The 9,976-nt window shown below is 59.9% G+C and overlaps 2 protein-coding genes across 2 annotated transcripts; both read right to left on the bottom strand.

Moving 5' to 3' along the window:
- Nucleotides 1-608: 608 nt before the first annotated feature.
- LOC103759615 (ras-related protein Rab-11A-like) lies at nucleotides 609-5,932 on the bottom strand. Its single transcript, XM_008926033.2, has 5 exons — nucleotides 5,893-5,932; nucleotides 2,018-2,213; nucleotides 1,749-1,942; nucleotides 1,582-1,662; nucleotides 609-1,335 (listed from the first exon to the last, which is right to left on the bottom strand). The coding sequence occupies exons 1-5, from the start codon at nucleotides 5,930-5,932 to the stop codon at nucleotides 1,196-1,198; spliced, it is 651 nt and encodes a 216-aa protein (XP_008924281.2). The 3' UTR covers nucleotides 609-1,195.
- A 1,134-nt stretch (nucleotides 5,933-7,066) lies between these two features.
- On the bottom strand, nucleotides 7,067-9,970 carry RAB25 (RAB25, member RAS oncogene family). Its single transcript, XM_008925998.3, has 5 exons — nucleotides 9,895-9,970; nucleotides 8,721-8,916; nucleotides 8,396-8,589; nucleotides 8,154-8,234; nucleotides 7,067-7,389 (listed from the first exon to the last, which is right to left on the bottom strand). The coding sequence occupies exons 1-5, from the start codon at nucleotides 9,932-9,934 to the stop codon at nucleotides 7,259-7,261; spliced, it is 642 nt and encodes a 213-aa protein (XP_008924246.1). The 5' UTR covers nucleotides 9,935-9,970; the 3' UTR covers nucleotides 7,067-7,258.
- Nucleotides 9,971-9,976: the final 6 nt, after the last annotated feature.

Below are 9,976 nucleotides of genomic sequence, written 5' to 3'. Positions count from 1 at the left end.
CAATAGCAGCTTTATTTGGGGATTTTGCCTCAATTCCTGTTTCATCGACAAATTTCACCCCAAGGTGAGTGGTTGGCCCAGATCCTGCCGACACAGTCAAGTGAGATGGGGTGATGGGGGGCAGCCACGGAGAGACAGAGACCCCCAGCACTGGTTCAGTGGGGACAGGCTCTCCCACTTGCACCAGTCCTGATTGATACCTGCCTATGACCCTTGACAGGGGTTGGGCCCAGCCCAGTCTGTCCCAGCACCTTCGGAGGTGCCCACCCTGGGGGGTGGCTGCTGCCCTCCAGGCAGGGGACAGGGCCACTCTCACCCTGCAGGTGCAGCAGATGCTCCATCTAATGGCACCATGTCCCCAGGCTGGGCCATGAGGGCACCAGCCACCAGTGGCCAAACACTGGAGTGGAGCAGGGTCAACCCGTACCAGGGGCTCCTGAGAGCCAGAGCTAAGGGGTCCCCAGTGCTGGCACTGGCCCCCACACAGGGAGCTGTGTGGAGGGACCATGTGCTTGCCCTCAGCACCCTATCCATGCCCTCACCCTCAGTCCCCAAAGCCCTGGCCCCCCTTGTCCCCTCCTCAGGCCTCCCCAGAAGCCATGGCTCCCCAGTTCCTGCTCCCATCTCTTTCCATGGAAGAGTCACAGCTGGGGCCATGCCTCGAAGGGGTCACAGCATGAAAACAGTGTCATCCCCACACCCCACCCCAATGTCCCTAGCAGCACCCAGGGGCACTTCCAGCCCTCGGTGTCACAGGGGAAGGGCTGGGTGCAACTGGCCATGTTGCTGCTCCTTTCACTGGGCGGGAGAAAGGTGCACCCGGTGTCCCCCTCCCTGCAGGGCTGCACCCAGGGCGTCACCAAACAGGGACTCATCACGTTCAGGCTTGTTCAGTGCCACGCAGCCACTCAGTGACTGTGCCTGCAGGGCTAGAGGGAGCAGGGACACAGGGAATGGCATGTCCCCAATCACGGGGAGAGAGGGGAGACACCCTGATGCTTTGCCTCCCCCCCCATTTTTGTAGGTCCTACATAAACACAGGGAGAGCAGCGCATGGGCAGCGTGAGGTTGCAGACAAAAGCAGCTGCCAGCCTGTCTGGCTCAGGGGGTTGTGGGGGGCAGAGGCAGAGGGTGAGACACATGATGCCACCACGTGCTGGGTGGTGGACCGTCACGGTGGGGGCAGTCCAGGGGCTCAGATGTTCTGGCAGCAGGGGGTCTGCCGGCCCTCCTGCTGCGTGGGCAGCACCCGGATGGGCTCAATGGTGGTGCTGGGGCCAAACTCTGACTCCGGCTGCCCAGTGATCTGCCTCTGGGACACGATGCGGTAGATCTCTGCCAACAGAGAGAGGAAAGGAAGAGAAAAAACAATTCTTTAAGTACATATGTCAGTGGGGGACCTGCCCCCTCTCCAAACACACAGTTCCAGGGGTACAAATGCAAACATCTCCCCATCCAGGGAAAAGGATTCCACTCGAAATCCCACCCAGTACAGATGGGGTCCCCAGGAGGATCCTGAGAGGACACAAGGTCCAAAGCCATCCCTATCCCTGCCCCCTCCCTTTCCTGGTTGCCCCTTACCTGAGAGGATGTTGTGGAAAGCCATCTCCACATTCGTGGAGTCCAGAGCAGATGTCTCAAGGAAGGACAGCCCATTCTTCTCTGCAAGGACAGGGTGAGCTCAGATGGGTTCTGTGAGCTTCAGCCAGATGGGATGGGATGGGATTGGACAGGATGGGGGAAGATACCTGCAAAGCTCCTGGCCTCGTCAGTGGGCACAGCCCGCAGGTGCCGCAGGTCACTCTTGTTGCCCACCAGCATGATGACAATGTTGGCATCAGCGTGGTCCTGCAGCTCCTTCAGCCAGCGCTCGGCATTCTCATATGTCAGGTACTTGGCGATGTCGTAGACAAGCAGAGCTCCCACCGCCCCCCGGTAGTACCTGGGGGACAGCGAGGGGACGGGGTCACAGCAGGGCCCCAGGTGAGAGCCACAGGTGGGGAGCAAGGAAACTCACGCTGAGGTGATGGCACGGTACCGCTCCTGCCCGGCCGTGTCCCAGATCTGAGCCTTCACCGTCTTGTTGTCCACCTGGATGCTCCTCGTGGCAAATTCCACCCCGATGGTGCTCTTGCTCTCCAGGTTGAACTCATTGCGGGTGAAGCGTGACAGCAGGTTGCTCTTCCCCACCCCAGAGTCCCCAATGAGCACAACTGGGGGGAGCACAAGCACAGTGTCAGCTCCCCTAGACACCAGCAAAGCCACCCATCCCACAGCCCAGACTCCACCTCTATCTCCTCCAGGAGAAGCTGCTGGGTGAGGGGCGAAGCAGAGCAGGATCAGCCTCCTCCACTCCTCCTGGTGGCATCACTACTGCCTATAAATACCCCTCAAGAAAATTCCTGCCATCAATGGGAAGTTGCCAGGGGTTTCTGTCCCAGCCCTGGAGACAGGAAGGTGTCGTATGCACTAATGTACCCAAAAGGGGCAGAAAACCAGGGCCAGGACCTGTGCAGGTCCTGCTGGACCAGGCCAGAAGCCAGGCAGAGCTGGGGCTCCTTCTTCCAACCCTCTGTGGCCTCCCACCCTGAGGGCACACGGGAGGACTTAAAGACCAGGTCTGAAAAGAAACATCCTCCTCCTCCTCCTCCTCCGCTGTTGCTGGTCCAACCCGTGAGCCGATAAGTCCCTGGATGTGGGTTAAGTGCATTTTCTGCTTGTCCCACGTCTGGCTGGTTCCGGTAAAACCTGGTGCAACAGGCTCTGGGGAGCTTTATGACACGCCTCCCCTGTCAAGTTGGTTGAGTTTATGACTCAACAGGTTTTCATTTTTATTTTTTTTAATTTATTTTTAATTCCCTCACTGCCAAGCCTGTTCGTTCCCCAAGTGCACTCAGACACTTCACTTTGCCCACCCTGTCGGACACTTCTCCCCACCATGGTCAGACAACAGCTGAGGTCATGACCATCCAGTGACCACGATGGGGAGGACATCAGAGCAGCAGCATCAGCAAGGGATCACCAGGATGCCACATACTGCAGGAGTTACAGCAAGGCACAGCTACACTCAGTCAAGGCTCAGCAGACACCATCCTCCAAGGATGTTGCTCCATGTCCTGGATAACCCCTGCCCACCAGCTCCAGCTCATTGACATGGCTCTCTTGCATGGACTGGGGTGCAGAACATTCAACAATGCAGCCACTCCCTTGCCAAAACCCTCAGTGAAGGGCAGCCAGCAAACAGCTTGGCTCCAGGAAGCCCAACAGCACATGGAGCAGGTCCCTGGGGTCACCAAGGACAGCTGGAAAGCACCTGAGCCTCACTGGCAATCACCGTGTCAGGACAGCCAGTGACAGAGGGAAGGGCAGCTCCTCCACAGCAGCACAGAATGGTTTGGGTGGATGGGACTTTAAAGCCCATCTAGGGGGTGTCCTACCATGGGCAGGGACATCTTCCACTAGAGCAAGTTGCTTCAAGTCCCATCCAACCCGACCTTGGACACTTCCAGGGATGGGGCAGCCACAGCTTCTCTGGGCATCCTGTGCCAGGGCCTCACCACCCTCACAGCCAAGAATTTCTTCCCAAGATCCCATCTAACCCTGCCCTCTGGCAGTGGGAAGCCATTTCTCCCTTGTCCTGTCACTCCAGACCCTTGTCCCAAGTCCTTCTCCAGCTCTCTTGATGCTCCTTTAGGCACTGGAAGGGGCTCGAAGGTCTCCCTGGAGCCTTCTCTTCTCCAGGTGAACACCTCCAGCTCTCCCAGCCTGTCTCCAGAGCAGAGGGGCTCCAGCGCTTGGAGCAGCTCCATGGTCTTGTCTGGACTCACTCCAGCAGCTCCACATCCCTCCTGTGCTGGGGCCCCAGGGCTGGAGGCAGCTCTGCAGGGGGGCAGAATCCCTGCCTTGCCCTGCTGCCCATGCTGGGGGATGTGCCCAGGACAGCATTGGCTCCTCGGCTGCTGCTCACTGCATGGAGGTCTGGGAGGACTGAGACAGTCTGCAATACTCTGGACCAGCCAACAGGAAAATGCAGGCCAGTGATAAGCCAGGCTCGTTAACACTTCCTGAGCATCGAAGCTTTGATCTGGGCTCAGTCCTTAACCAAAGGGAAGTTGCTGCTTCCCCAGCTAAACTCCCAACTGCAACTCCTGAGCTGCAACCCCCATCCCGGCAGTGCCGTGCTCCATGGCAGGCTCCAGAGGGCTTTGGACCACACTATGGATGCAGGGAAGGGGTGGGTCGGCAGGGCCCTGCAGCCTCCAGGGGTAATGTGCTGAGCCTCATCCCCCTGAGCCCGAAGGGCGTGAGGGACTGGAGCAGCAAAAGCATTTGACACACTCCGTCCTCATCGCCTTCAAACGGGCATCCTGCGAGCACCAGCAAACATCCTCAGCACACCGTGTCCCACTGCAGGGGAGGGGGTGGAAACAGCCTGTACCTCCACACAGGGCCCCAAGGAGGGCTCCCAGAAGCAGCCATGCCCAGAGCTGTGCCTCATCCACCCTGAGCCCCTCCAGCAGCATCAGGGCCTTCCCACAAGCACAGCCGGAATGAGCATCACAACAGTTGATGCTCCTGTCTCAGTGAAAGCTGGAATTATGCTGCTTTCCAGCTGTGATCATGTTCCTTCTCTCAGGGGAGGAGTTGAGCTGTTGTAGCCCAGGAGCACCAGCCCAGCTCCATGCCCCTGGACACAGGGAACGGATAGGCACAGGAGGATCATGTGCTGGAGCCCCCTCAGAGCTGTTCTGCTGGCACAGCACCGGCCAGGAAGTGCAGGGCACAGCAGCCGGGGGAGCTCCTGCCTGGGTGCCTCGCTCAAGGCACCACCCAGCATCAGAGTTTCCCCCTCACCAGGTCCCAGAATAACTCCAGGGAGGAGGATTTTCCTGGGCAGAGGCCAGGGGAGGTGTGTGAGGAGGCAGGGGCTACCAGCATGTCGCTGGTTGGAATTACATGGTGTCGGTGGCTGGAATTACTCGGGGCGTTTCGGGCAGGGCTGTGTGGGCAGGCTGACTCACGGCCGCCCGCCGGTGAGCTCACGCCCCGGTTTTATGGCTCAGGAGGTTGTGGCGTTGCTAAGATGTCCCCTGGCTTTGCCAGCACCCACTCTGGCCCAAAATGTCCCCTTGCTTCCCCAGCACCTGCTCCAGCCACAGCAGATAGTAGGGAAGCCTGCCATACACAGGGATGGGGATGCTCCACAGGGGTGCTGGGCTCCCATAGCCAGGAATGCCAACACTGTGTCTCCAAGGACCAGTCCCTGTCCTCCTGTGCACATTGGAGGTGTCCCACCAGGACCAGCACCAAGAAGGACAACCCCAGACCCCAGGATCCTTCCCCTCCACCAATGCTGGGGGTTGGCACAGCTTTCCCTCCTGGGGTCTCTCACTCAGCCCCCAGACATGCTCCCCCCAGCCAGCCCGGCAGAGGAGAGCACTCACAGGTGCTCAGGGGCAAGCATAGCACCCACAGAGCCCCACAGACCTGCCTCGCCCACCGCCCCCAGGGACCAGCACCCTGCCGCAGCCACGGCCGCCCCTCCCAGGACACTGCACTCAGGCGAGGGCTCCAGCCTCCTCCCGCAGCACTAACGAGCTGCTGTAATTAGCACTGGGACCACAAACCATCAGCCCAGCTCTAAGCAAACCCTCAGACCATGGCAGCATTTCAACCCCAGTCCCACCAGTACCCGCTCCCTGCTCAGCAGAGGGAAACGTCACAACAAGCCTACGTGCTGGTCCCCAGCACTGGGAACTGGGTGTTATATCCCAGTACAAGCTTCCAGCCCCATCTCAAGGGTGCTGCATGGAGCCAGCCCTGCCAGCAGGAGGCTGAGACTGGCACAGCTCACTACAGGCATGGCCAGCACAGCACAGGCAGGAGACCCACCTTTGAAGAGATAATCGTACTCATCGTCCTTGCCTCGCATCTCGCCCGGCACCACAGCCCCACTCCCACTGGGCTAACCGGGATTTCCAGGCCTTATCCAGCCCTGGCAGGGGCTGTCCTGTGCCACCCATTGGTGGCCACAGCCCTTCCTGCTCCACACCCATTGGCAGCTGGGGCTGCCCGTCATAGCCCAGGTGTGCTCACCTGGGCCAGGTAAGGGGGGGCAGGGATCTGCACAGCAGCAGGTACAGGCCACCACCTGTGTTTGCCACTGATAGGGACGGTGATGGCCACACACTCCATGCAGAACCATGGCTGGGACAGGGACCTGGGCAGGGCACAGCTGGCATGGTGCAAAGGGAAAGTGAGTGAAGACATGGAGAATCCAGCAGGAATTTCCGAGGGGTTTCGGATAACTGGCGGAGGCTGCATCATCGTTTGGACTGATGAAGTCCAAATGGGGGATGTGGACTGGTAAAGGCTGCCTGGGGAGGGGCTGCAGGGGGAGTACAGCTTTGGGGTGGGAGGGGCACAGAGGAACCATGGCATTGGTGTGGGAGGGGGCGCAGGGGGGCCATGGCATCCAGCTGTGCTGCTTTGGAGGCTGCTGTGTCCAGCACGTTATGAAGGTGGGGACCCAGGGAGTCGACCACAAACATGCAGGAATTCCAGCTCAGCAAACCTGCATTTCACAAGTCCTTTAATGATTGCGTCACCCCTGCTCTGGACACAGAGCTGTTGTTCCTGGCCCCGTGGCACCGGGCCCTGCAACGAGTCCTGTCCCACCATGCAGACAGCAGGGACCTTCACTTGGTCCTGCTGTCAAACTTGCCCATGTTTGGGATGGGACAGAAGTGAGCCAAGGGCTGAGTGCTGCCACTCACTCCTTAGGGATTGGCTCAACTCCAGAGCAGTCCCTGGCAGGATGGACACCTGTGGGTCAGCCACATCCCCAGCGTGTGGCACAGGAGCAACTCCAGGGCCAGAGGCAATCTGAGAGGCTCCTGTTGCTGGCATAACCCTGGCCAGAACCTCCTGGCTCCTTCCCCAGCAGTGCCTTAGAGGTATTCCAGTTCTCTGTCCTGCAGGTCCAGAGGGACTGGGACAGTGCATGATGGTGGTGATACTAATCAGGGCCCGGCAAAAACACAACAGAGAGAGAAGAGCTCCCGGCACAGGTGCTTCTCACCATTTATGACAGAATTTGGCCCCTGTCCAGGCTGCTGGTCCCCACTGCACCAGGACGAGGGTGGCACCACAGGCAGCACAGCCTGTGCTGGTAGCCAGAGGCAGACCCAGCTCTATGCCATTGGCATGTCCCAGGATTGTGGGGTTCCCTGGGGGCTTCCCAGGGTGCCCGGCTGGTTCAGAGGGCCACACAGCACGGGCGCCTCTCCGCCTGTGCTGGGGCCGTGCTTGCAGGGCTCTCACTGGCAAGTGACACCGTGTTGCTTTGGCTGCTCCTCTGCTTCTGTTTCTGCACTTTGTGGAAGATCTCTGCAAAAGAAGAGGTGCTGGGGGGTCTGTGTGTCAGCCCAGGCCCCTGGGGAAGCAGGGTCAGCCTCAAGCCTGCAGCCCCTGCTGTTCGCCCATGGCTCTCCTTCCCCTCTACGCAGCAGAGGGGTGAGTTGAGAGATGACAAAGGAGCAGCTCTGCCAGGTTGCATCCCTGTGGCACCAGGGGAACACCCTGTGCTTAGGCAATTTCCTCTTGCCCAACCTGGGATTAGTGCTTCGCCCTGCACTGGGGCTGGCAGCTCACCGGGCCAGGCTGGCTCGGCAGAGCCCGGCACAGCATGGCACAGCACAGCATGGCTTGGCATGGCACAGCACATCTGGCTGCCCTGGTGCTGCTGGCTGCCGTTCCTGGAGAGCTGCTCCTGCATAAGCCAAGAATCACCCCCCTCCATCCCTATCCCCAGGTCCCCATGGCCAGTTCAGCAGGGTGCTGGAGACGTTGAGTCAGGAGCCAAGACAACAGGAAGGGGACTGGAGATTATGGGGGAGAAGGAGCCTCTGGGGCTTTGGGAATGCCCAAGGGCCATGAGAACAAAGCTGTGGGTGTGGGGAGAGAAACGCCCAGCACCAAAGGCTGGAAACCAAACCAGCCAGAAAGCCAACACCGAAACCAGCCCCAAAGAGCTCAGGTGGGGCAGGGCAGAGGAGAGAAGCTCTGCACATCCTTTGCCCACCACTGCGTCCCCGAGAATGGACCCTGCAATGGCCCAAGACCCTGCTGCACCATGGCACCAGTGCCCATACCCTTCAGGATGGTCTCGAAAGCCTGCTCAACGTTGGTGGAGTCCAGCGCTGACGTCTCCACAAATAGCAGCCCTTTGTTGTCTGCAAGTAGAGGAGTCCCTGAGACAATGCAGATCCCAGAAAGGGCACGGCTCCATTCTAGAGCCCCTTTGGAGATGTTCAGGTGCCTGCACTGGTGCAAGTCCCTGTTGCCGGGGGGGTTCCCAAGCCCCCAGCCCCTGTGGCAGGGTGCCAGCCTGTACCTGCAAACATTTTTGCCTCCTCCATGGGCACCTCTCGAGCCTGTGCGAGGTCGGTCTTGTTCCCCACCAGCATGACGACAATGCTGGCCTCGGCATGGTCATAGAGCTCCTTCAGCCAGCGGTCCACCACATCATACGTCTGGTGCTTGGTGATGTCAAACACAACCAGGGCACCCACGGCCCCCCGGTAATACCTGTGGCAGAACCCCACCATCACCTCACGCTCCGGACATCCCCCCTCAACACCTCACCCATAGGGCTCAAGTATGAGGGCATCACCCCCCAGGTCCCAGAGGAGCCCGGATTTCGGGCATCCCATCCTTACGCTGACGTGATGGCGCGGTACCGCTCCAGCCCCGCAGTGTCCCAGATCTGAGCCTTCACCACAGCATCTCCCACGAGGATTGTGCGGGTGGAGAACTCCACGCCGATGGTGGTGCGGCTGTCATGGTTGAACTCATTGCGGGTGAAGCGGGAGAGCAGGTTGGTTTTGCCCACCCCGGACTCCCCAATTAGGACGACTGTGGGAGGAAGGAGAAATCCCACTAGACTGCCCCGCTACTGGCATTGGCTGCATGGGCATCACTCATTGCCCAGTGACGCCAGACCGGGCACAGAAGCTGGGCAGGTGCGTGGACTTAACACCTGGTGTGTTTGCTCCTTCAGCAAACTGGGGTCTGTCCCTGTGCCATGAGCTCTCAGCCCCTTGAGTGTGGCCGAGCCACCTCGGCGCAGCCCAGCTATGCTCCCCATCTGCTGGTACAGTCCCAGAGCTGTTCATAAGAGTCACAGCTCTGGGCAGCAGGAGCAGGCTGAGGATGCTGGTGAGCCCTGGGTCACCCTGTTGCAGTGGGCACCCAGGATGGGTGGCACATCAGAGCCTGTCTGTCTCTGCTTGCCAAAGGAGAGCTCTGAGCCCCTGGGGGGTCTGGCCAGTAGCACCCCGCAGAGACACAGGATGCCAGGGCCCTGTGTCTGAGGAGCTCAGGCTGGAAGGTGTGAGGCTGTGCCCCTGTTTCTCCAGCCTAGGTTTGACCCCTATGTCCTCTGCATGTGCCACCGCCCTGGTCACCACAGCAAAATGACTTTTCAACGCCTGCTGCTCGTGGGAGTTACGGACTCACACTGCCTTTATGTCTCACATGCTCAACCCCAGCTGTCACAGCCCCTACACCTCACACCAGCAATTCACCCAGCACCCCACCTGAAGCCTTGGGGTGGTATGTGGATCTCCCCATGACTCCATGGATCCAGATATCGCTTGTCAGCCCTGGCCTCGCTGCTGTCAGTTGGGGACATGGCCGAGGCCAGTGCCTGCTCCCCAACTCCCTGACCCTTTGCAGCTCCAGTGCCCATCACAGTTGCACAGACAGTCAACAACGTCCCGGTTCAGGACACAGCAGCCCCGGGGGAAGCCACCCCAGTTCCCTCCCCGTAGCCCCTGGCCTCCTGCTCCATCCCTTTAGGGGAAGGGGGCTCACATCGAGCACAGGACTCACCCTTAAAGACAAAGTTATAATCCTCCTCGGCGCTGCCCATGTCGCCCCGGCTGCCGCCCGCCTTCGCGGGGCCACCGCTGGG

The sequence above is a fragment of the Manacus vitellinus genome, unplaced genomic scaffold (assembly GCF_001715985.3).
Source record: "Manacus vitellinus isolate BGI_N305 unplaced genomic scaffold, ASM171598v3 scaffold_106_pilon, whole genome shotgun sequence".
NCBI classification, from domain to species: domain Eukaryota; kingdom Metazoa; phylum Chordata; class Aves; order Passeriformes; family Pipridae; genus Manacus; species Manacus vitellinus.
This window is presented reverse-complemented; position numbering and strand designations above follow the sequence as displayed.